At 38.1% G+C, this 27,742-nt stretch overlaps 1 protein-coding gene across 1 annotated transcript; it reads right to left on the reverse strand.

The window, feature by feature from the left end:
• Nucleotides 1-710: 710 nt before the first annotated feature.
• Nucleotides 711-27,710, reverse strand: LOC111336389 (myosin-IIIb). The gene is made up of 32 exons (XM_088748022.1): nucleotides 26,558-27,710; nucleotides 26,341-26,406; nucleotides 22,132-22,359; nucleotides 21,723-21,837; nucleotides 21,234-21,286; nucleotides 20,715-20,809; nucleotides 18,565-18,682; nucleotides 17,920-18,040; nucleotides 17,629-17,700; nucleotides 16,782-16,923; nucleotides 16,393-16,537; nucleotides 15,953-16,033; nucleotides 15,025-15,186; nucleotides 14,264-14,339; nucleotides 13,508-13,586; nucleotides 13,152-13,196; nucleotides 11,885-11,914; nucleotides 11,309-11,381; nucleotides 10,813-10,868; nucleotides 10,147-10,296; nucleotides 9,659-9,776; nucleotides 8,953-9,034; nucleotides 8,140-8,231; nucleotides 7,848-7,934; nucleotides 7,085-7,163; nucleotides 5,939-6,372; nucleotides 5,209-5,351; nucleotides 4,574-4,643; nucleotides 4,222-4,296; nucleotides 3,680-3,745; nucleotides 2,589-2,784; nucleotides 711-1,988 (listed from the first exon to the last, which is right to left on the reverse strand). Exons 1-32 carry the CDS (start codon nucleotides 26,879-26,881, stop codon nucleotides 1,456-1,458), a joined length of 4,206 nt encoding a protein of 1,401 aa, XP_088604148.1. The 5' UTR covers nucleotides 26,882-27,710; the 3' UTR covers nucleotides 711-1,455.
• Between the last annotated feature and the right edge of the window lie 32 nt (nucleotides 27,711-27,742).

Here is a 27,742-nt window from a genome sequence, read left to right on the forward strand (position 1 = left end):
AGGGGTGCGAAAATATGTACCATTCTATCAATTTTTATAGTTTTAAATGCACATATCCTAGTTGCAATGGATTTCAGTCGTAAAATAACTCAAAACAAACTCCCCCCACAAAAAAAGAAAAAAAATGAGGCATGTTGGATTACGCTGGGGAGATTAAATCCCATCTCACTAATTAGCATAAGCTTGGAAAATATCACTTCTTTTCTGAAACTTGAAACCTGCGTAAGAAATGGTGACCAGAGAATTAAAAGGCCTCCAACAGGTCATCGTGAGAATTGCTTAGATTTCGCGAGGGACGAAAAAAGCAAGGAAAATACCGAATTTGATGCACCAACAGATACTCAAGAAGAAAAGCGTATTAAAGTTTCTTCGATCTGTTCAATTCATCGCGCATTTTGTGTCTATCTTTCTGGATTCATGAATAGATGCTTTAGGGAAGCGGGCAGTTGAGCTGGGAGAGAATTACGGTGCAATTTTCTTTTTAAGTTTAATCTGACGGGGATAATTTTTTGTGCATGTTTCTATCGATGCATCCAAACCTCTTTTTATTTTTTACTCACCTAACCTCCCTTCCCCGTGAGATAAAAAAGTTGATGAAGGCATACAAGAACAAGGAACCGAAGGTCAGTACGGCATTACGGCTTCACGGTGCAGCGCGCACGTGATTACAAAGCCGTTTTGTCAAGGAGAAACAAGGACGATAAAGGCTAGCCATAAATAAAACTTTACTGATAATCAAACCCTACAAAAGAAATTCTAGCTACAATCTTTTTTTGTAAAATACTTTTCTGTTTCCCTGATCCAGAAGGGTGTGGCTACAAATCCCAGCAACGCTAACCCACCAAAAATACCTTCTAAGCGACACGTGAAGTGCTACAATGGGTAGCTACAGTCTCGTGTGTTAAGAATCAAGATTTTGCGATGACGAAGCGACGATTTGGCAAACTAACGAATACAAGGTTAAGAATATAGTCGAAAAAAAAAAAACTAATGCACACATTTGTGCTTTTAGCTTTGAATGCGATTCGGATATTCCTCAAGGAAACCTAGCTATTGTCGAGTTTCAGTACCTATTAAATATCTGAGAATTACTTTAGACTTTCACTGAAAACAGTAACGCCAAAAACGTTTCAAAGAGTGTAATCATGAAAACAGAATACACCTTATGTTTCCTCCTTTTCCACGCCGTTGACGTCCGGATAAATAATAGCGGATATAAAAATATGTTGCAGTCAGATGTATTGCGTTTACCCACCAAGGGGTCTAGCGTGAATGGGGGTCACGGGGTCTTATTTTTCCCGGGATGCTCAGCACGCGCGGCAGCACCAAAGAGAGGCTACATATCATTACACTATTCAAGCTCCTGTATGTCGTAAAAAAGTCCTGAAACGCAATGTTTTACCCTTTCGCCTGACAATAAACCGGAACCCTTGAAATTATTCTTCATTTGAACTTTCACGAGGATCTTTTCTTTGCCTTCTCAGCTTTGTCCTCGGCAAACTTTTTCTTAGCCCATACTTTCTTGCCAGGTTTTTCGCGACCAGACTTCTGTGTGGTTGTAGTATATGTCTCCTGATTCATCAGTTCACCAACATCATCCACCCTGTCAATCACAACAGTGATCTGCTCAGGTCCCGCGTCCGTCATGTCATTGCTGTTGCCAAATGCGGCCGACGGGGACTGGGGAAAAGCGGCATCAAGGCTTTTTCTTGATTCCTTAGTAGTCTCCTTCTGAAGCGCTTTCATAATTGTAAGGTTTTCCTTTTTACCATAAAGAAAAGGATTCATAGCGACTTCCGTTCGCGCCCATGCCTTCCGGTTGTATTTGTCCGTGTCGACGGAACGTCTGGGGCGAATCTGTTCTTGGAAATGAGCTACAGCAGCTAACTCACGTGATTTCTTCGTCTTGGGACGAAGAATTGGTGGCAGTGAATTCTGCTTCTTTTGCTTTTCTTGGAGTTTTCTTTCACGAGCATATTTACAGGCAGCTGGAAAAAGAGACAACATAAAATCACCTTAGTTGAATTTCCAGCAAGTTTCATAGTAATTCTAATCTTCAGCCGAGAACTTTCTCGTGGGATAAATTGTGCGCACTGTGTGGCCGCGAGAAGACTGAGTACGAGTACAAAAAATTGGTCGCTTTTCCCAAGAAACTTTACCCGCGTCTTCCATCTTACCGTTGATGACTACTGTTAATCTTTATCAAACGCAGTTGCAAAAAATTATTGGTTAATAAACAAGCATTGAACACTTAATGAATCCCTGAGGAAACTTTCGCTTAAAACAGAGATTCTCGTTAGATATTTGAAATTTGAATACTGATCAATCTTGGGGTTTCTCGAGCTTTTTTTTTTTTTTTTTAAATCCTGTAGAGGCCACCAGCACTATGGGCTACCAAGATTCTAAGAATGATATCACAAGCTTGAAATATGAGAAGAATTAAGTGTTTGCGTTTCGCTCGCCCGCTTGCGTGGAAGTTACGTCGCGCTAAACTTCATGCAGTTTAAGTAAGTTGCCTCTCCACCGTGTGAAAAATTAATTAAGGCGATTCCTTGTCAGGTAACTCCTACGAAGAAACATTCAAGGACCTTTAGCTTGATTGAAGGCAGACAAAACATCAAGCTGAGCCCAACATGGCGTGTTGACGTCATCTTCGCCATCTACCACAAAACTGAAGTAGACCGAGGTACTCGACAAGATCCTCTCCTCGATATCAGAATCAAAATTCTTGGGCTCCAGACAGTGATGTCGAACTAGGCTTGCGAAAGATTCCCAGTCAAAAACCTGACAAACAGAAAGAATGAAAAAGATTATGAAACTACTCCCGGGTGTTAATCGTTCTCTAAGTTTAATCACCTTGCCCCACACAAAGTATTTGAGTTCGACAAAAAGTAACTGATCATTAATGCGTAGCATCGTAAGTAGGATAGATCGATAAGGTAGATAGATAGACAGACGGATAGATAGATAGGTGACCTTTATTCACACACAATAATATTTTAAGCCACAAGCTTGTGGGGTTGTGTGAAGAAAAAAGAGGATTACACGTTATGTAAAAATATAACTTAGATTTGAAAATAAAGATAGATATACATTTTAACTTCTAAGTAAACACAAATCGGTATGCAAAAAGCGAGCGGTAGAAGCGGAAAGTATGTCAAATTTGAATTCCTTGAAGAAGTCTTTGGTGAGTAGGCGTTTTTTTTTTTTCAGATTACTGAGAAAAGAAATTATAAATGGGAAATGAACATAAAGGAAGGGGGGCACATATCTCTCCATGCCTACAGAGTACATCAAAAGCCTAACCGCCTCCCGGTTAGCTCAATGGATAGAGCGCTGGACTGTTTATTGTGCGGGAGGTCGAGGGTTCGTGCCCCGGCCGGACCAACACTCAGGGTCTTAAAATAATTGAGAAGAATTTGCTGCCTTTCTATAACATCAAGAAATGGTTACATATTCTAGTCTTCTCGGATAGGGACGAATAAATGGAGGTCCCGTCTCCTGTAGGGTTAGGGGATGGAGACGTTAATTTCCCACACACGAGATTTCTGTGTGATGGATGTCCTCCCCTGGGGTGGAATGAGTGGGTTTATTGGGCCCGCAGTAATCAGCGGAAGCTGTTGCGGTGTTCCTGCCGGTTGGCTAAGCTAAATAAAATAAAATAAAATAAGCAACATACTTTGAGAGTGACATCTTTTTCCAGGACACCTTTTGAAGCGACGACTTCTTCGGATAAGAAATGACCCTGCAAACAAAAAAAAAAATTGAGTTTTCGGACTGTAGATAACCTACCGTGGCAGTTTAAAAGTGACTATCGCACCAATGTCTGCATAGGTAAACAATTTCCGGCTGTAACGTTTTTGATAATTTCAATAAAAAATTAATGAAATATTCAGTACCGATCACTCGCACAACGCACTTTCTTGCTCAGTACAAGAATTATTTTTAATCAAAATTATATATTTACATCTCCATTGACATTAAGGTAGAGAAGAGTCAATTCAGGACGTGATAGTGATATTGAAATAACACTGAAAGCGGAGCACTAGTCGATTAGTCCTAACTGCCCTTTAACATGTTTTCTTGTGTGTGGGTCTCCGCTAGCGCGCTTTGCATACAAGAACCTACTGTAGGCTGCGATTCCCTATAACCGCAGTTATGATAGTTTCTGGAAAGTGCTATACAACAGTACGGAGAACACAATGATGTACTTCTTCCCACCTTCACAAAAATTTTGTTCTTGCTTCCTCGAGTCACCCATACGTTTCCTTGCTCATCGTTCACAATCTCCACTCCCTGAGAAACACAAGTGCAAGACCGAAATTACATAAACATTCAAAGCGACAGAATTTTATAGAAGATTAGACAGTGAAATTCTACCAGGATGGAATCTTAGTTCCTCGAAAGTCGTCCCAGTCCTCTCATTCTCTCTCTTTTTTTTAATGAGTGGAGAGAGCCAATGCAAGAGTTAGCAGTTTTCCCATTAGAACATAATCAAAAGACACTCCCAACCCCCCTCCCTCTCGGGCGTCCGATTGTCTGCTTGTCTTTAGGGGAAATACAGTAGACTCACCTTTCCAACGTAGTTCCGCAGTTTTGTAACCTTGGGGTCAGAACTCGGTGGTAACGATCCGAGGCCGATCCTGAGAAAAACCGGTGAAAAACGAGAACATATCGATCGATTTACTTACCACACTCAGTGGTTGGTCTAAAATATTGTCGTCATATCCTCAATTAACCAATCAGATGCAAGGCTACTTGGTCGCTGGTTTTTTTTTTTTTCTCCAAGCGGTTGTGCCTTGTCTTACGTTTGGCTTTTGGTTAGCCGTTGTGACCGATATGGTCATCTTCCTCTTCTGTTTATCACTTAAATCTTCAATTCAGTAAAACAACCCTACTTTGTTCACGATTAGAGAAAGTGCAGGGCACGAGATAGCGCGAGGTATGGTACAATAGGAAAGTGTTTGAGTAAGTAAATGCACGTACATACTACACCGAATAAATGTAACGAAATAACATTTTCCTAGCACGAAAATTCCCTCCAAAACTTTTTCACTCTATGATGTATACAATAGTTTTATTAGCACGTTACTAGACTCTTTGAGGACAATTTGGGCTTTGAGGGGAGAGGGAGTTTTTAGTCCCTCTGGTAAGGACAATGTCAAATAATGTTCTACTTTTGCACGGAAAATTCTCAGTATTTATTACCTTGTGACGTCAAAAGCGTTATTAGAGCCATCGATTATGATGGATGGACGATCGATGGAAAACTCACTTCGTGGAATTTCTCTTTCGAAGCAAGTTATTTTACACCAAACCAGGGGTGCAGCATCGAATTCCGTTTCAGATTCCTAATGATGAATGGAGAAACTTTTGAGTTAAAAGCTCCAAATATTGCATTATAGAGTTCCGTTTTGTGCAAAGTAAATTGACGAAAGTCGTCTAAACAAGTGGTTGCTATGTTCTGGGCCACTAAATTAACTCTAAATCAACCAGAGGTGACTAAAATGTAACTTCTCTCAGAAATATCAATACATTATTCATAAACAGGTGATGATAATAACCAAAATTATCAAGTAGAAGTCGTTATCTTGATCTAACGCCAAATTCTCCTTACTACTTTACAAAGAAATGTGTAGAGGTTAGAGGGAAGAATTAACATCATATCTTGGGAGTTGAAGGGTCGGTACCTTGAAATATTCCCTTAAATATCTATTTTCTTGCAAGTTGCGCTGAGGCTTTGAACGTCGCAAACTGATCTCGCGCATTTGAATTTTCGCGGGAACAAAGGGGGCGATCCCGAATGGGCTGGATTGGCTCACCCTAACCTCTTACATAACCAATCAGAATAGCCGGTTCAACCATGCCATAAGCCAATTTCAACAGTGCTCAGTAAATTTATCGCTTCAATGTTATGCTAATTTACATGGAAACTCACATTTGAAAACAGCGATTCGACGGAGAGAATGGACAAATCAGACGCTCTCGACTTCGGAGGACCGGGACGTGTAGGAGAGTCTGGGCCGAATATATCGGAGACAGAGCCCAGTGATAAGTCAGAGGCTCTCGACTTCGGAGGACCGGGACGTGTAGGAGAGTCTGGGCCGAATATATCGGAGACAGAGCCCAGTGATAAGTCAGAGGCTCTCGACTTCGGAGGATCCGGACGTGTAGGAGAGTCTGGGCCGAATACATCGGAAACAGAACTCACTGATGAGTCAGAAGCTCTCGACTTCGCAGGACCGGGACATATAGGAGAGTCTGGGCCGAATACATCGGAGATAGAACCCTCAGATATGTCAGACACGCTCCGCTGCGGAGGACTGAGGCGAGGGGAAGTCGGTGCTGAGCCTGCGTCCGGGAAATCGAAACCTGTGGAAAAACCACATCAGACCACAAAAAATTACAACGAAAATTTATCACCTAAATTAAAAAAAAATTGACACAAGCACTGGATAGTTTTAAAAAAAAGTATATATTTAAAAAAAAGTTGCTATTGAGGCTGTTTCTATGAAAAAGATTAATGTTTTCAAAATTTCAATTTCATTAATTTTTCACAATTTGCCAAAACACACGCACAATCAAATCATATCCTTTCCAAGGCCTGCAAACATTTTATTGCAGAATTGCCTGACTTTTGAAGGTTTTTACAAAACTTGACACTCTTCAGTCTGCGCGCACAAATTACAGGTGAAGCAAACTGAAATAAAGATATGCAGTGAAGCAAAATTATATTAATAATTAAAGGCTGATAGTTTCGAAAGAAACTGTTTGGGGCTGCGTCGGTAGGAGTAACGAAATAATTTGGATATATTAACAAAGTTGAAATGGTAAATTCGCCAACGTAACGATTACAAAAGCTGACGTTTCGAGCGTTAGCCCTTCGTCGGAGCGAATAGAGGAATTGTGGGTTGTGTGTGCTTTTAAAGGCAGAAAATGGAGCATGAAAATTATATTAAACCTGTGTGGGAGCTTCTTCCAAAGTACTGGACTCGAACGCATTGCATCTGTGAGAAGTGTCAGTAATGAACTCGATTACATCTAATTCAGTAAACAAAACAAAAAAAAGCAATTATTTACATACTTGACGCTTGCGAGGAAGTTGATGGACTCTTTTGGTTGAGAAGGTTTGGACTCCATGCCTGTCTGTTCACATTGGCCAACTAAACAAAAAATAGCATTAAATACATCAGTTCCTAAGTACGTTATGCGGTGTAGACACTGAGCAATTTCAAATGAGTATCCTAAGTAATCTGTGATTGTATTGTCTACCTTCTATACACTCTATGATTAATCTGGAAAACTCACAACAACCATATGCAACAATCATATGCAAAACTAAAGGCATCCTAAACGCGCTAAATATGATTTCGAAGTTTAAGGTCATTACCTGGAATAACTTATGTGTTGAGCATTTTTATCAACTAAACAAATCAGGTAAACATTTTCTGAAAATGAAGTTTAAGCGTTTTTGCAAATAAATTGCTCTTTACTTGAATGAATTCCACATTCCTTACAATATTACTCGCAATCTGGACTGAAAAAAAAAAAAAAAAACAGTAATAAGCGGAACTACGTATAACGCGTAAAGCCTCCTTCGCATTTCTCCGTAGATGGCTGGCATGTGATCATGTTTCTAGCCCGCTTCGGGGCGATCAGGTTTGTCGACATTCTTATTCTCGCTCTCAAAGCAAAAGGTGAAAAAATAGTTACTGATTTTTCCTATTACTCTTTTGATATTTTTCTCTGGTTACGGTAAATGCGAGCATTGTCTTCACTCAATTGCAAGAAAGGGTAATATTCTTATCCTCTGCAATAGTTGTACCGCTGGCCAGTTTGACCATTACCTCGTTTTGTTTATGTTTTTGCTTGGAGTCCTCTTCCCTCACTTGGTTGGTGTTATGTTGAAATATCGCCTCACTTCGATCACCGATCTGCAAGATAACAGCGGAAAAAAATCAATAAACAAACTTATGGCTTCCAGTCCCCTCAGCGGTCGCTCCCCGCTGTAACCAAGAAAGCCAGCGCGGAGAAGAGTGTACAACTGTGTGGTGTTATGCCAAGATTACTTTTTCATTCCGACATAAAATCTTGTTTACAACACCTCTTGGAGAGTTTGTGGTTTAATGCTGCACTCACCGTATTCAGGAAACTTTTCACATTATTTTCCTGCGCCACTTTCAGCCGTTTTAGCCTGGAATAAAGGGATCTTGCTAGCCAGCCTCTGACAACTAAAGAAAACCCATGGAATGTTTATCATCTTTACAAAATACTTCAGTAGATGTGTTCTACCAAGAAAATAGCTGTGCCTTGTTTTTCTAAAGGCTCGTGATGCATATTCGCCTGAAGTGGTTCCTCGAAGCGTAACTCTGCCGCCTTACTTTTTTTATCAAGTGTACCCTCCAACTGGTTTGGTTCTTTCACGCGAATTTTCGAGAGAGTCATCGATATTATTCTACGATAAAGCAATAGGTGCAAACTTTTAATAGCATTTGTTCCGTTGCGTTTCATAAAGCCAGGGCTAAGATAATCACAACTAGCCATCAGAAAACAGTTAAATGTCAAATGGAGCCAATCAGCACTCGAAGTAAGCTCACATGACTAGGGCGAAGCACGGGGAAACTGTGCCTGGGTATGTTTTGCATCTGATTGGCTTAGGAGGTTGCGCAAGGGTTTTACGACCAATCAAAGGAATTGAGAAAACATTAGAAAAATGCTTTATCACGTAGCTGGATTTTCCGAGGCAATACACTCTGACTTGACAGATGCTAAATCATACGGAGTACCTCCTACATCATACGGAGTACCGTCCTGTTAACCATTCCCTGAGTTTGTAACACGTGATGCGTTTCATCCGACGAAATCGCACGGAAAGTAATGAGTGGATAATACACCCAAGAATGCATCTAGTGCAGAATATCGCAATAAGAATCAAAGACTGAGTGGTTTTACCTTTTTGTATGACGACAGCCATAGAGTCGAAGCGATGCAGGAGAGTGTATAACCTATCCAAACACCAGTACTTCAAGAACACCTGTTGCGATACAAAAAGCTTTCAAGACAACGTTAACAGCAAAAAGAATATGAACACTGGAAGTTAAGATTCGAAAATTGAATTAAAAAAGACCTACAGTTTCACTAGCCAAAATCAAATTTTTCAACAACTTTGTAACGTGCTGAGAAGACGCTCTAGAGAAATGGCGGGTTCACGCTGACGTCATTGTTTACATTTTTGCTCATTTGCATACGGCTTTGCGTAAAGAAGGAAGCATGTTAGATACAAATTGACTTCAGGCAACTAAAGAGCTAGAAAACCTTAGTACATGGTGAAATTTGTAGCTCTTTGGGTGTAATATTCAAGGAGAAATAGTCCATCAAAAACTGCAAAATTTCTGGGTGGCAAAAGCGCTAATGAGCTCATACATTCTATGTAAAATTCTGAGTTTTTAAACCCGTGTTGCACAAAAAGTATTCAATGCATCAGGTTCGTATTCATTGGCCGAGTTAATCGTACTTTGACCTTTCGATATTCAGAACTGATTTATTTTTAGCTCCATCAGAAACTGATGGAGCTAAAAATATTTGCCTCATTATGCTAATGAGGCAAATATTGTAAACAAGGATTCCCCTATTACCACCAAACATCAGGTCTCGGTACCTTAGTTTTACCCAGTCTCCAACCTTGAGGACCTGCCAACTGTCGGAGCATCTTCTGACATGTCTGATTCGTGTCTTTCACGGATGCACTTGAGGGCAGACCAACCAGGATGCCAAACCTGTTAAAAGAAATCTCAGTGAATTGAGTCCGTTAAGCTAAAAACTATAAGCGTAGATCAAGGGAAGGGTCGTTCACAACACAATTGGATCAACTAAAGGAGAAATTTGATTAAGTTCTATGGTTTTGCAGAGAGAGGGCTGGCGCGAGAACGAGACTACTTGCGAAGCCACTCTCGTCGTCTTCGTTTCAGTACCAAATCTCTGAACCATAAGAACACGGAAAAGGGCTATTTTATTTGACTTTCATCCTGGAGGTATAATCGCCGTTTCAAAAACCAAGCCTGGAACAGATTTGTGACTCGAAACAAAACCGCTCTACACTCCAGCGCGCATGCGCGAACTACCACAGAGTACTAAAGGTGGGCCAACCTTTTGATGAAGACATCAAATGGGAACCAAACAGGAAACCCAAGATTCCTCATCTGTATCGTCTCAACCACAGCCAGCGCCCTCACTTGAGCGAGAACCGTGTCAGGATCAAAGCGGTCGGGGGACTGATACGAGTTTGGCTTAATGCACCTGATAAATAAACAGCCAGTCCAGTTAAGACACATCATTAGGCTTAAAGAGTGAGCTGTAAAAAAAACTTAGCAATTATTGCAAGTACTATAACCCTCATTAATATTGCACATTTTTCATGATAGCTCTTTTGTAGCCAAGTTTTCCGGTACGACGCAGATGGAAAAAAATTAAGGGAAGTCTTCCCATGAGAAAAAGTCCCCATCTCTGACCACTGACGAGTCAGTTTTTTAATCAAAAGTTCTTGATCAGTCGTGTGTCTTTCACTGGCGAGGTGTTTTCAGCACCAAGAAGTGAGAAATAAGGTTTACCATGTAACTAATCTTTTTAGATCTGTTGTCAAGCTATTTCGAATTCGAATCTTATCGTTGATTTCTAACCAAAGATTTAATGGATGCTCCTTATTTTAACTGGAAAAAAAACTGAACCAATCAGTCCAAAACTTTGGAAACTCAAAGATTACTATCACAGCACAAGTACCCTATAATGGCCCTTACATTAGGAGAGAAACCACACCTGATAAAATGCACTTCACACGACAACACTTTCTTCATAAGTTCAGCGATAGAAACCTGCAAAAAGGTATCAAGTCTCATTACTGGAAAAACTCGGGAAGCCCCCCATAACACTTTCCCTCTTTACAACGAAATCCCCAATATAATCATCTCCTTAGCAACAACTTATGTAAATGATACAAAGCGACCTCTTTTAAGAGTCAATGACTGATATTTTCCTTTTCATGCCTATAGCTATTTCCAGTTTTCTTTATCTATAGTATTGCTCTCTGATTGGTCCAGAGAGCTCGCGCCATCTTCCCAGTCAATCATTTGCAAAGCTAAAATTAAACCAATCGCAACTTGGTCACCCGCGTCTTCCCGCGCTTTCCGCGTCTTCCCGCGCTTTAAACTGTTTACGAGACTGGAGATCATTTACTCCTTTTACCTCCTTTTGTTCTGAGTGAACGTTGATGATGGCTATGAAAATCGGTCCTTGTTCAGTGAAGAATACTTACTCTTAACTGAGATCCAATTGTATGGAAACCCCTTTCTGCCTGACGAGAATCTGTAGCAGTCAAGTGTTGCACGCTGAATATGTAAAAACAACAATAGTGTACAGTGCAGGTCTTTAATGGCGTTTTTAGAGTTTTCAGACGATGTTAAATTGACATAAATCACAAGATTACCCCAAGGCAACACAAACGCTGGCTAATAATAAGAAAAATGGTGCCATTTCATATCAGTTTACTGATCAGAAGAAGTCATGTTCACTAAAATGACTTGCGTATGGAGCACGATTCTTTGCAGTAGATAGCGCTATTTATGCAATAGCGAAAATCAGACCTGAAAAAAATCAGGCCGATACGGGATTCGAACCACTGACCTCTGCGATACTAGTGCAGCGCTCTTCCAATTGAGCTAACAAGCCAACTGGGAGCAGGCCGTTAAGTTGATTCGTAATAAACCCGTGAAAGTGATAAATCAGATACAATGAATATATGAAGTTCTTATATTTTGAACTGCGGTATTAAATACGGATGATGCACGTATAACTCTAAAATGACTTGCTATACACATTTTCATTTACTTACACTGATGCTTTGTGCCTTAACGTCGGATTCCTGAAAAAATATTTGCGAACATCTATTTTGATTATCAGTCATTTTGAAGAATAATAACAACATATACTGTTCATCCTCTGTCATTTAAGACAAGCTGAATGCTGAACTCTCTAAAATTGACCACTGGCTTTCTTTTAATAGTCTGTTTGTTAATGTAACAAAAACTGAAGCTATGCTTTTCGGAACCGCCCCTAGATTATCTGCTGTTGACTCTTTTTCTATTACTTTAAATAACAATGTAATTAAGCGGGTTTTTCACTTCATGTATCTAGGTATAGTTTTTGATGACCGCCTTAGCTGGAACGAGCAAATAAAGCACCTAATTTCGAAGGCGGGAAAACGCGTAAGAATGCTTAGCAGGCGTCGTAGAGGCCTCACTAGAGAGAGTGCAAATGTAGTGTATTGTAGTCTAATTAGGCTAATTTTAGATACTGTGTAAGTGTCTGGGGCTGTTGCGGGGAAGGTCGCAAACAAGACAATGGACGTTCTGAAGTGGCCCACGTTGGAGAAGCGCCGACGTAAATCTATTTTTAAACTCGTCAAGAAATGCCTGCAAGGTCAATGTCCCCAGTATTTTAAACAATATTTTAAACGTAATAATACAATCCATGCGCGCGCTACCAGACAAAGCAACCTCTTACATCCGCCTGCTGTGAGAACTGAGATTGCGAAAAGATCCTTCTATTATTATGGTTGTTCTCTTTTTAACGAATTATCTTAATGATATTTCGTGTTATACATCTTTTAATCTTTTACTTGTAAATAGTTTTCTATTTATATTATTACCTGTATTAGTGTAATGTTTATATGTTTAGTGTGGTTTTTGTGCGTTGTTGCTCAGGGCTCCTATTGATAACAGACAGCTTTTTGCGTCTGAAAGGGCTACCCTGAGCGGTATAAATAAATAAAGGCTAAAATAAAAAACAACGAGCAAAAAAGTATCTCGTGCATTATGATATCAATATGCTTCTATCATAACAGTGTCGCCATGAATCATTAAGACTACAGGTTTGAGTGTTCCCGAATGATCTTAAGTTCTAAACCCTCTTTTGCCCGGCGTCAAAAATCTTTTGCACAGAGTATAATTATTTTCCACCTTAGCGGGTGACTAGTTTCTGAGTTTAGCGGTACTCGACCGTTTGACGACATAATAACAACAAAAACTTTGCTTTTATTTTTTTAAAGGAACTGTGAAACTTAAAATTTATCGAGACACAGACTCGAACACTTTTCTTACTTTTTGTTTTTCTTCATTTGCCTCAAAATGTCTGGAACCGCTGATCTGGAAGCAAACCGACACAAGCTCTTCAAAACGACAACAACATGTTTTGAACACCACTTTTTCAAAAAAAAATTAATTGCAGTCGCAGTACATTGGACAAGAAAACGTGAAGTAAATTTACATAACGCCATCAACAGCGTGTTAGGCTCAGAGAGCTCAATTACTTTGTAGAAAACATATAGCATGTGAAGCCCACATCTGATTGGACACTCCCGATGTGTTTTCAACCTTCCGTGCAGAAATTTGGTGAAACATTTGATTCATGAAAAAGTTCATACATATCCACATTCATGTGACATTTTTTCTTATACCTTTCTTGATGTACTGATAATGAACCTGTTCCTGAAATGGTAGCTCTAAAAAGTTTACCCACGAACTCATTACTGCTACCTTGAAAGAAAGAACAACATGAACATTGGATTGTTATTTTAAGACTGGCGTGGATCATCAATGATTTCTTTTAAAGATAGTTCAGTTGGGAAAGAATACAACCACATAACTGGAAGGTCTAATGCTGCAAATTCTCGCAGTGGGTATAATTTTTCCCCCATGCTCATGCAAACATATTACATCTTTCTTTGTCTTCTCCATATTTATTCATACTTTTGGGGTTGTGATCATAACTTAACCAATGGATATTAAAAATTTGTATGAACTCCGCAAACCAGTGACTCTTTCTGTTTTGTATCACCCTCAATTGTTCAAGTTTGTTGTCAGCAAAAACCAGCCGAATGCACTGGGTATTACAGTTCAGTGCTCAGTCGATCATTTAACTATTAGTGGCGTCATACAAGTATTAAAAAAAATGAATGGTCCGTGCATGTTAGTTGGAAAAATAATTTGTCGTGAGTCATGGTTTGTGTAACCATCATTATACCCTTTATCGAAAATTTTGCTTCTTGGGAAAGAGAAATAAATAGGTCGAATGTTATGTTTGATAGATTGTCAGTCTAGTAGTTTGAGATAAATCTTGTTCAAGAAGAAACTATTAAATGCTGAGGAAGTACAACGTAATTAATGATGAACGAATCTGCCTGACTACTTCTCCTACCAAGTGCTGACTGTACCTTGCATGCAGTTCAGAAGACTTGGATCCAGCATTTCTCTGTTACTGTTTATGAAACCCAGTGCCACATAAGTCACCTACAAGTAAGATATTAATTAAATACTCTGGAACTTCTGGTATGTGTTGAATAACCCTTAAATTCCAAAGATCTAATTCGCATTGCTCACTTCTGACGGTGATACAGTTCCTTGTAAATTAGACACAAGAATTTGGTGTACTAGCAAGATAACACCCTCTAGCTGATTTGCTTGTCTGTTCTCACTACTTGTTTGCAAGTTAGGTAACACATTGAAATTTCAAGAAGAATTTACATGTAGATCACGTCTGGGAGTTAAAGGGTTATTAAAGAAGACAGAATTAACTAAATATCTACCTTTAAGCTCTGGCAAAAATCACCTACAAATAATCCAACTCTACTGATAGGTAAGCACCAGCTAATAATTATCACACCATGTAAATCAAAATTACATTTTAATTTTATTTATAATAATAATAATAATAATAATAATAATAATAATAATAATACACTTTATTTAGAGAGGGTAGCATGGAATAGTAAAAGTAACTAATAAACTTGTAGCCCTCCATTTAAAAAATTCTTACAAGGAATGTATGTTGAATTCTAACATAACTATCAACAAAAACTAGGAATATTTATCTAATAAGAGGACGCAGAGAGCAAATGATGAATCAGATGTGTAAATTCACTCAATTTACACTACAAAATAGACAAAAAAATACTTTCTTATCCTAACAACTTACAGCAGCAGTATAATGCCTTATGGTGAAGGAAGGATAAGGCAATCTAGCCATCTCATAATTGGAGTGCTTCCGATTAGCAGAGCTGCATTTTTTAACGAAAGCTGCATCAGTGGACAATGTTTTGCTTTCATCTTCCAAAATTGGCAGCAACCCTTGGGGTGGCTGAGATTGTAAAAATATTGTAACGCATGATTAACACTTACAAATAATTATTAGATAAATAAATAAATAAATAAATAAATAAATTGTTTTCAGAACAACCATACTTGCGGCAATTAATGCTGAATTGCCAGTTGTTAAGGTTGCATTGAGATCGGACGTCTGCATATCAGGTGCCTCTGGCAGCCGCTTCAATCCATGTATTGATCTCACCTTTCCCCCATCCCACCCCAGGGGAGGACATCCACCACACAGTAATCTCGTGCGTGGGAAATTAACGTCACCTACCCCTAAACCTGCAGGAGATGGGACCTACAGTTTATTCGTCCTTATCCGAGAAGACTAGCACATTCTCCTCAGTTATGTTAAGACCATGAGTGTTGGTCCGGCCGGGGCTTGAACCCTCGACCTCCCACACAACAGTCTGGCGCTCTACCAACTGAGCTAACCAGGAGGCCGTTAATCAATTCCATTGCTCACATGGAAAGAAGCAGGAATCATTAAAAGGAGCCTGTGACTGAGTCAACCCTTAACTTTCGAGTATATCTATATTCAGAAGGCCTTTTTACCAACAAAGACAACCATATTTTCCTTGAGTTGACCATAAATCTCAAAACTCCATCTTGCTACTACAATATTCAAAATGTGCTGTAAATTATACAAAGAGTTCTCCAGCATGTTGACATTCCATTTAATTTATGACTAAACCTCTCGGGTGAGGTATTTAAGTTAATATATGAATCAAAACAACACAAAATATTACACTTACATTAAGCAAAAGGTCAACAACTTTCTTGTTATCATAATAAGATATCTTTTGACTCTTAAGGCCTTCAGATTCGAGCTCTACCTATAAACACAGATAACATTAAATAACAATGAACTTAAAGTCAAATCAAGATAATCCTTGATTAACTGTCCAATTGATCTTGTTTTGTATTTTATTTGAAAAACTTTAGGCATAGAAAGGTTATACTACAAAACAAACCAAAGCAACTTTCGTCTCTGAGATGACAAGTTCTTACATTTGTACTCTTGTAGGTTACATGCAGGCACAAAGCCAATCACATTGCTAACACTTTTAGATCAGTTCAATGATTAATCTATGATATTCATCACTGACAGTGTTTCTGGTCATCCATGATTTGAAATCCTGGGTTTTTCAAGTCCTGCTAAGAGTCAGTCATAATGATTACATGAGTTGATTACCTGTTCCCAAGCAAAAACACGCTGGTTGTAAAAATGCATCAACTGTTCGTTTGCAGTGTTAATACACAGTTGCTGAAGACCATTAATTTCACACTTTTCAAATCCAAACACATCAAGCAGTCCAAGGGATGGGCCTGTGTAATCCCTGCCAGTAAAGAAATAAAATAAATATTAAAAAAATATTAAATAAATATTAAAACTAACAAATAGTCGTTTGTAAGTACTAACTTGAGAATTGACCAAATCAATAAACGTTTGATGAGAAAAATATCATTCATTTAATAAAAATTGTTAAAAATTTTGAAATGCCTTTCAAATAAGTAGCTGCTGCAATAACTTCTTCCTTCCCTGAAAAGCACTAGAACAGAAATTTCATTATTAGTTATTACCTTAGTTCATTATCTTTATCTCTCAAACAGCTGTTAACTTTCAACACCACCCAGCCAAACAAACGACTGTACAGCATCTTGGCCAAGTTGTCACGCCCTTCATTTGCCAGATTGACAGACTTGTGCACTGAAAACTTCTCACCTTAAGGGATCATAAAATAACAACATTTATCCAAAGTACTGGGACTTAAAACCTATTAGTAATGGCCACAAAAGTAATAATGAAGTCTGCACCATATACAGCCATGTGGCCCACAGAATATCATTCAGCTCATTGCAGTCTACAAAGTGTGTGAAGCAAGTAGGGCTGGAGTGTTTTCAGTCCCCTTGGATGGGATACCAATTCGAGACAGTTTTAAGTTACCCCAAGCATTTTATCACGCTTCCCTAACAGCTGGCCAGATCCCATTTACACTCTTTGATAAAGAGACACACCGAGAGAGCACCCAAAAAACATGGTAGACAAGCCCTGCACAGGTCTAAAAACCCAACCTTTCAACATTGAGTCCAATACCATGCTAATAATTGGACAATTGCATCTCCCAAATAATTTTTTATCTTAAGCTGTTGAAATTTGGTATTTCTGTTTCATTCATTAACTTTTTCACCCTTGGCTGGTAATTTCTCAGTGAGAGCACATTTAATTGTTTAATTGTAATTCATACATGCATGGTATGGTTCTCAAATGTTTTTCAAAGTTTCATCACATTCAAGTGGTTAAAAAAAATCTAACAATTTATGTTTTTTTTTCCTCTGAGTTATACATCAGTCATAGTTGATGCCAATTTCAGCTAACATGTGTCATGTGTATAAATTATATTAAAAAACAAAGCTATAGGAAAGTTACCTTTTCGGTAGGTGATTCTCTTTATTAGAGACTCGCCCATATCATCCTCTGACATCCCAAGAAGTGAACTAGCTGCAAACCAGCAATACATAACCACATGAGAATAAAAAGAAAGAATTAACAATCTTTTATGATTTAGCTAAAATGGATGTTCCCCATTACGTTAACATTCCTTAAATACAGGTTCAGCAAATAGAAGTTCCAAATAATTTGAGAATCACTTCAACCTCATGTTCACCCACCCACTCCCGCCATTGTCCAGAACCACCTTGAAGTGAATAATATTCTTACCACATTTCACAGGCTGAGGATCTTTCACAAATGCTGAGTTTGTTTGTGGGTTTGCTGAACTGAATGCAATATTTCCAATGTGAAGAATAGCAGCTAAACACTTTAAGATGTTGAGAATTTCCTATTGAAAGAATTCATAATTTGATATATCATGACACATCAATTAATATATCACAGGTAAGTTAAATAAATTAAATGAATTTTAGTGACTTCACCAATTCGGTAGCAAAATCTTTATTGTCAACATTCCTGATCCATTTTCATAATTTTCTATCGAATGAATTGATAGCCAAATGTATTGGTTGACTTCTTTGATGTTTTGCTTGTCTTCTGCCATGCAGAACACAAGTGAAACATTAAATGAAACTGGTGCCCAATATGCTATCATTGGGTACCAGTACCTCTCAGAACAGGAGTCAGTAACTATCATTCTTCAAAAGAGTTTTTTTTAAAAAAAAAAAATCTGCTCATACCAGTCACTGAGCTATTTGAATTTCTTTTCATGACGCAAAAAGAAAGTGTCCTTAATGTAGTTACTGAAATGAGACCAGAGATAATCATTATGACACCATGTTAAGCTATATACTTAACCCTAGCTAGCATAGGTATTCACAGAATAAAGTCTTGAATAATGTATTTATTTACCTCTTTAGTAAAGCCAACAGACTCCATACACTTTAACAGCTCCATATACTTCTTCCCTAGGATTTCCTTGCTGGTCTTATCCTCTGGAGGAACTGCAGATGGGTCATAGGAGAGGTACCTGGATGCAAAGAAAAACAGGAGGGGATTTCAAGATTATATGTTATTTATATGTTATTATTGGCTGTTATTTAGTTCTTATTAACCAAGCGGGAGGTCTGTATGGGAGAATCTTGACCGAGGTCGCCAACTTTCAACTTTCAACTTTACTTTAGTTAGCACTCAGGTTTTAGTTACAATATTAACATTAAAAAAAAGGAAAGGATATACATATGTAAAAAATTAAAGGTAACAGTGTTCCATAGTTTGTGCATGGAGGCTAAGAAAACTGTGAGGTTATCAAGTCAGCCTCCATCATTACAGACTGAACGCAGTGAGGTCTGTACCAGCAACTGAGGTCAAGATTCTCCCACACAGACCGACCTAACTCGGTTAATAAGATGTTTATTATATGGCTGTGTCTTATACGTCAATTTTTTATATTCTTTGTAACTTTTTTTTCTAGACCGGTCTAGATGGGAAAATCTAGACTGCTTTCAATATTGTTTTCAGCCAATCAAATTCGTGAATTCTGTAGTTTCCATGCAGTCCTTGTGAGACACAGCCTTATAATAATTGGTAAAATATTGACTTCTTGACAATTAACTGATAAAAATTAGAAACATTATTTATCTGGTTGTGACCTATAAATTAGTGTATGAGCGAGGAATGTTGATCGCCTCTGATAATTACTATACTTATCACTCTTTTGCTCCTTTTACCGCCGCCTGGTTAGCTCAATTGGGAGAGCACCGGACTGCTGTGCGGGAGGTCGAGAGTTCAATACCGGCCGGACCAACACTCAGGGTCTTAAAATTAACTGAGAAGAATATGCTTCCTTTCTTTAACATCAAGAAATGGTTAGATATTCTAGTCTTCTCGGATAGGGACGAATAAATGGAGGTCCCGTCCCCTGCAGGGTTAGGGGCAGGAGACGTTAATTTCCCACGCACGAGATTACTGTGTGATGGATGTCCTCCCCTGGGGTGGGTTGGGTGGGTAACAGGACCCCCGTTGATACCAGTGTTTACTACACTGAAGGGGCTATCCTGTATAAATATAGATGTCTGTCTGTCTATGCTCTCCTTACTGTCTACCAAGCAGTTCTCATCATGAAATAATTTGGATATATCAACAAAGTTGAAATGGTAAATCGGCCACCGTAACGATTACAAAAGCTGACGTTTCGAGCATTAGCCCTTCGTCGGAGGGCTAACGCTCGAAACGTCAGCTTTTCTAATCGTTACGGTGGCCAATTTACCATTTCAACTTTGTTGATATATCCAAATTATTTCGTTACTCCCACCAATGCAGCCCCAAACAGTTTCTTTCGAAACTATCAGCCTTTACTCATCATGATATGTTAGTTCAGAGAATTTCGTCATCATTTTTAGATAAGATAGATAAGGCAAGATAAGATAATGACTTTATTTTAAGAGGGTAGCACGTAACAGTTTAAGTACAACTGGTGACCCTGTGGCCCTCTATAGCCCACCCACACCACCAGGGGACGACATCCATCACACAGTAATCTCGTGCATGGGAAATTAACGTCTCCTGCCCCTAACCCTTCAGGAGACAGGGCCTACAGTTTATTCATCCTTATCCGAGAAGACTAGAATATCAAACCATTTCTTGATGTTATAAAGGTAGAAAATTCTTCTCAGTTATTTAAAGACCCTGAGTGTTGGTCCAGCCAGGGCTCAAACCCTCGACCTCCCGCACAACAGTCTAGCATTCTATCCATTGAGCTAACCAGGAGGTGGTTAGCTCAATGGATAGGCTGTTAGCTCAATGGTACTTTTTTGTGTTTGATGTTGTAAAATACGAGGAGCAATTTTGTCCTGAGCATGCAGTCATGGGTCACAAGTTGAAGGGTTAAAGGAAAATTTATTTCAATCAACTTACAATAATCAGGATTAACTCCAAAGTGTAGGGTTAAATGTATTTTAGCAAGTTCCTACTACAGTAACTATAAGTCCAAGTTTTCCTCTAAACCATAATGCTAGTTAGAAAAATAAGAAGTGTTACGAGGTGCTACGAAATCATTTTACCTGTGAGGATATTCAGCATTCAAATTGTACTCTTGTTGTTCATCTACATCCAATCCATACAAAAGATAATGGAATACATGAAAGTTCTTTGCTCCCTAAGAAGGTGCAGAATATAGTGATTAGTTCATTGATATTAAATTATAAAAAAAATATGTATACATTACTACATGATCTGTAAATCCTTCACTGAGAGGAATTTTTTTTTAACATTAGTTATCAATTAGTCAGGGCCATGAGATTACTTTATTTAGGCCAAGCCAACATCATCCATAATTATGTACAGTTACTTATTGAGACACCATGAAATTCTCATGCAACACCTGCATAAGTATTGCCGCATACATTACATATTCATTAATTTAGCAACATGTTAGGCTTAAAAAAAGGTTGCTGTTATGAATGATTAAAACTCTTTTTTGCATCATAACATGCACTTCTTTATTATGATATAGCCAACAATATCACTATATAATAGATTTTTTTCTATAATCATTAACAATAACTTTTTCTTTAAAACACCTTTTCTTGATGAACAACTCTTGACTTTTCTAACATGTAGTGGTGCACCTTTCCTGTAAAATATTCAGTGATCATAAAAATATTTTCGGTAGAGGAACCTTGTGGGAATTAAATGTCAAAGTTTTAAATAGCCCAATATAAGGCACGTAGAGTTAGTATATGTAGTAAACGTAAGCTAAATTGTTAATTTAGTAACAGAATAGCTGCATAAGTTAATGAGCCATAGAAGTGTATAAAGTCCCCAAAATACTGTCGATTATGTGGAATAATAAGTTAATTATGACTGACTATAGATGGACAATGCATTTACCCTATTTAGTAATTACAAGAACAACTGATGAATAATTGTAAGAACTACAAAGAAGATTCTGATTCCAAGGAAGAATTATGTGGATAGTCACCCATAAACTGTAGTGTTCAACTGGTACCCAGTACTTAGCCATGCAGTTCAAAGAATTTAGTGGAAAATTAGCAGAAAATTCAGCCTACCTCCTGATAACTTCATTTCGGGTGAAAAGTACAACTCGTAGTACATTGCGAACCTGCTTGAGTTTCTGTTTTGTGCAGTTACTGCATTGCCAAAAGCTTCCAAAATAAAATGAACCTATTACATGGGGTGAGATTAAATGAAACCATTATATGTCATATATAATACTCATAAGGGACAATATTAACCAGGTTAACCTGCCCTGAATGCATAAATATTTTTGTTACCTTGCCATTTTTTGACTCTTAAACATATAGACATAGACATTATGCAACAGGACAAGCCACCAGATATTTTTTTGTATTCTGGCCTGTTTAAGTTACATTTTTGTTTTACCTTCTTTTAAATATCATGTATTCTTATATTTTATTTTTAACAAAAAGAAATCTGTGAAGTAAAAGGTGTGGGTACCTTTGAAAATTTGGCTTTCATACTGGCACCTGTGGGCGAAGAAACACTGACAACGTAATCCAGAATGTGCTTGAGGGACTCAGTCTTCCCTGATGCACTATCACCAGTCAACACACAACACTGACTTTTTGATGAATGGTGCATTGACCGTACAATTGCCTTGGATTTTGAATATACATGAGGCGACAACTGACTGCTAGGCTGTGAATCTTGGTAAGCTTTTATAACCTAAAATGTGTATAAATTTAAAATAAAATAAATAAAATAAAAGTTCACTGTTTAGAGTAGTTCAGAAATATTGTCTATATATATGTATAGTGAACTAAATTAGGATTTCAATGACAACAGTCTTAAGTCTGATGTTAGTTCTCGTTTGTACAAGCAGAGGACTCGCATGGTTTCAGCGAACCCTGATAAACCATAATTAATTAGTACATATTTAAAAACAGTGGCTGGCATTGAAGGCAAACTCTGATTCAGGTTACCAAACTCTGAATATCCTTTGGTATTCACCTCCAAGCAATTCTGATGGAATTTGACCCAAAAACATTATAATTGATGTAAAAATCAATTAGTCGAAATCATCTTTTTTTGAACATCAATCATCTCACCGTTTTATTTAACAATTATTCAACAATATTCACTGAACCTGAGGCAAGTAATTGTTCTAGTATAACTTCTGAGCTGAACAACAGAGAAATTTCCAAAATCATAACATTTTAGTAACATAAACCGCGTGGAACGGTTTATACAGCATCATATAAGGAACCACTTGACCAATCAGATTGCTGGAAACTCTTTGCTCAGCTCTGAAATTAAACTAATTTAAAAGTAAATTGTAGTTATACTAAAAGAACTATTTACCTCAGAGAAGTGGGCACGGGTGGGTATTTATCTAGCTGCTCTGGAGGATAATCATGTAAAATATGAGTATTGGTAAACAAAATGCTGTGGAACAAGGGAGGTATTTATGTGTAATGTACTGGCATCCATCCATCACAATTAACCCCATAAGCTGCATAGCTTTTACTACTATCGTGCTAAAATAAAGGTTGTCTATCTACATTATAATTGGTCACATTATTATCTGAACCATGCCGATCAATACATCATCGCACGAAAGAAGTTTAAATAAGTATTTCAATTCTGTCTTGATCAAACGTTTACAGTTAGAAGCCACAGAGCAGAAGAACTGTCAATTCTGGGTCAAAGAACATTTGCGAACGAAGGTGTAGTGAGGTTTTATGACTGGGCTACCACAGGTATTCCAGTAATTATACATCTTGACTTGTCAAGAATTATGGAAATTTCTTGCAGCTTAAAGCTTCCAGATAAAGAGATTCTACCATAAGAAAACATCAATCTGAGTCGCTTTTGTGAAAATAATGAAAATTTAAAAAACATGAAAAATAACACTTCTTTTCGAAAGGGAGGTAAGAGATAAGGGTAATTCGAAACTGTAATCACACCGTTGTGTCCTATTTTTTTTAGTGTCAAAATTCAGATCCTCGTGTCAGACTTGCTATTTTTCTATTCAAACTTCTTGTTTGACTATTCAGATACGCTATTTGTTTACTGAAACATCCATTGTTTTCAATTCAAAGCAATATTTCTTCGATTCAGTCATGCTGTTTTTCTATTCAAACGTGCAATCCTTCGTTTTAAAAATGTCTTTCTACTACCCAAACATTCAGTCATCTAATTCAAACATGCTATTGGGCATTTTAAATTTTCAATCTAGCAATTCAAAATAGTCAGTTCCGCAAGTAAAAATGCTATCTTTCTATTCCAATATGCAATTCTTTATCGCAAACCTGCTACTTGTCAATTCAAATACACTATTCGCCAGTTCAAACAGGCCTTTTGTCAACAGAAACATGCAATCCTTCATTTTGAAACAATTGTTCTGCAATTCAAACACTCTACTCTTCAATTCAAACCGGCAATTCTTCCATTCCAATGCTTAATCTTTTAGGTCAGATCTGCTGTTCGACTATGGAGACATCCAGTTGTTTAATTTGGTAACCCTATTCATCACTTCAAATATTCGAACTCCTTTTCCAAACATTCAATTATTCAATGCGAACCTGATACTCGTCATTTCCGACACGAATCCTTCAATTCAATCATTCAAACCCACAAGCATGACGCCCTGCAAACCTCTCTTCACCTAGTGTTACTCAAGGCCCAAAACTTATTTGTCGGTGAAGAAACGCTCGTATTGAAGGGCTCGTAATGAGGGCTTGCTCTCACGCTAGTCAAAGTTTGGAGCTGGGGCTGAACGTTGTAATATTTTGAGACGCCTGAAAATGTGCCTGTAATGTTCTCACATCTACAGGCGTTTGAGATATTTTTGTTTCATTAAATCAACGCAGACGTCACCAGCAAACGTATGTTACAATCGTTTATTGTAATGTGGTATGTCAAGTTAGTTTGCACATGCTGTGCGACTTTTTATGTCGCGACTACAACTCATGGCAAATTTAGCATAACAAAAGGTAACTAAACAGGTTTACAATGCAAAAATGCAGCTATATCTTTCATGTATAATAGTTCATTATTATTCATACCACTCAGCAAAAGAAAAAAAATTGATAACATTTAATCTTGGTCACGCGCATTATCGTCGTGGGTATGAATGAGTCAAGCAGTTGAGTGTCTATGTACAAAATTCGTGCAACATGCCCTGACATCCGTTCTGTGTTTTAGGATTTGGGGCCATTTTCCGCCGCTCCATGTTTTAGGAGTTGGGATCATTTTCCGCCAATCTACCGTTCCACCGTTCCACCGTTCCTGCTATAAGGGTCGTATGAATTCTTTTTCCTCGCCTTTCTTCCCAATACGCATGCGTGGCCGGGCTAGTTTCCAGGTGACGACGAAGGACAGCGTGTTTGCGTTGAAGGTTTGAATGTTTGATTTGAAGGACTGCGTATTGGAAATGACGATTATCAGGTTCGCATTGAATAATTGAATGTTTGGAAAAGAAGTTCGAATATTTGAAGTGATGAATAGGGTTACTAAATTAAACAACTGGATGTCTCCATAGTCGAACAGCAGATCTGACCTAAAAGATTAAGCGTTGGAATGGAAGAATTGCCGGTTTGAATTGAAGAGTAGAGTGTTTGAATTGCAGAACGATTGTTTCAAAATGAAGGATTGCGTGTTTCTGTCGACAAAAAGCCTGTTTGAACTGGCGAATAGTGTATTTGAATTGACAAGTAGCAGGTTTGCGGTAAAGAATTGCATATTGGAATAGAAAGATAGCATTTTTACTTGCGGAACTGACTATTTTGAATTGCGAGATTGAAAATTTAAAATGCTCAATAGCATGTTTGAATTAAATGACTGAATGTTTGGGTAGTCGAAAAACATTTTTAAAGCGAAGGATTGCACGTTTGAATAAAAAAACCGCATGACTGAATCGAAGAAATATTGCTTTGAATTGAAACAATGGATGTTTCAGTAAACAAATAGCGTATCTGAATTGTCAAACACGAAGTTTGAATAGAAAAATAGCAAGTCTGACAGGAGGATTTGAATTTTGACACTAAAAACGCGCCATAATGCCCGGGCCGGCTGTATATGTTATCAATTCTAGCTTGAGTAATAACATATAATGCCAAAACGTGATAAATCTAGGATAAATTTCGAGATCTACGAACCGTGAAATATCGCCTTTCGGTAGATGTGTTCAGAAGGAGAAATTAATTCGCTAAGGATTTTGCATAAAAATGCCTAGTGTTTACACAACGCTGTCTAAGAGGTTTTCAACGCTGATTGTAACGCATATGACACTAATCCAAAAGCATAGACGACAAAAAGAATTTTAAACTCTTAAAAATCAAAACAGATTTGTGTTATCTACGATCTGTGCTACTCAAACAAAAACTATTAAAAACCAAGGCGAAGCAATGATGCGAAAAATCAATCTTCTACGCGCTATAAACTACCACGTACAGCTGTAGTACGTATTTGCTTCTTTTAAGTCAAATCGGTTGAACTGCGTAAATTTTTCAGCAATTAAGCGCCCTATCTGCGTTCTTCATCAGTAAGTAAATAATTCATATCACTCGAGCTATGCACTGAATACCAACAGTAACTAGTACTGTCTACTTCAGAGGTACGAATTTAAAGATGCGCGCACAAATGACATGAATGCCACCTTGCTTGGAATCAACAACGATCAATATCTAAATATTGCTAGGTTACCTTTGGCCCATAGATGGATAGATCTTTAAAAGGATTCACTGAGAGCAATATATCAGCAACGGAAGTCTGAAAAAGTAAAGATTTAACAAAAGATTTTCAATGAGCAGAAGTTACACAACTTGTTACTGCGCGCAAGATTTGCAAAATGTAAACGAACAGGCAGCAGGTTCGCCAAAAAGACTCAGTTAAGCTTTTTCAACTGGGAAGTTGAACTCACATAAATTTGGTGGTGGTTGTATCTTCTCCGTAACAATTCCACGATTGCTCCATCGTTGACTGTCTTGGGTTCTAGGGGTGCTAGATCGTCACCTTCGTTTACCGCCATCTTATCGTGGAGCCACGGGGCAAACACTTCCTTGTACGCGCGCGTCTGCACGCAAACACGCGCGTGTGACTTAATCCGGCCTGTCATGGTTCCTAATTCAAGGTGATTTATTTTGATTGACCCTTGATTCTTGACGGTTAGGCGGAAGATGAAGAAGAGGAGAGCTCTAACAAAATGACTGAATGATGCCAGTATCCAGAAATTGAAAAGATACATAATCTCTTTCCCAAAGAATAGTTCGCATCAATTGATTTGAAAGAAAGAACACACACACACACACACACACACACACACACACACACACACACACACACACACACACACACACACACACACACACACACACACACACACACACACAAAACAAGAACTAGTTAATGCAAGCTAAACCATTAATTGTTTTTCTTTTGCTTTCTTTTTTCCTCTTCCTATTTCTTTTTTTAGTGTGTGGTTTTTGTTTTTGTTTTTTTTGTTTTACACAACACTTTGTATTATCATTGGTTTTCAATTACTATTTGCTATCTTGTACCTCGAAATCCTTACTGGTTCATTTACTAGATAATTCAGAATTATTTTAATATCTGGAAATTCTCAGAAAAGGTCCCCTAAAAAGAATGGCCTCGATAAGAAATTTCTAGGGGACGGGGAACTGTTTCTCGAAGCTCAGAGCGAATTTTCCCCCTTGCATGTTTTCACGAGAAATGGAGACTATTGTTTACCTAAGGAGCTCCAGCTTCAGAAAATTTCTCATCTTTCTGCTGCGTTCGGTTTGTACGTCATGACCTCGAGCCAAATATTTTGCCGTCCGGCCCGACCAAATTCAGTCAATAAGTGTACTTGAAAAGTACGTAGATGGTATCTGTCGAAGTCATCGTCTCATGTACTTGTAATGGTTTGTAGAGGAAATTAAGCGTAAAGGACTTTACTTCGGTCATTGAAGCCTGAAAGAAATGAGAAGGAGATCCTTCGCAGTAACATAACGGAAATGCAGAGAAAGCACCGTGCTTATGTCTTTCTCTTCAGTTTTCTCTTTCTCTCTAAATGGAGCATCGGTATAAACAGCAATCTCGTTACCAG

Source organism: Stylophora pistillata, chromosome 2, assembly GCF_964205215.1.
Source record: "Stylophora pistillata chromosome 2, jaStyPist1.2, whole genome shotgun sequence".
Taxonomy (NCBI): Eukaryota; Metazoa; Cnidaria; class Anthozoa; order Scleractinia; family Pocilloporidae; genus Stylophora; species Stylophora pistillata.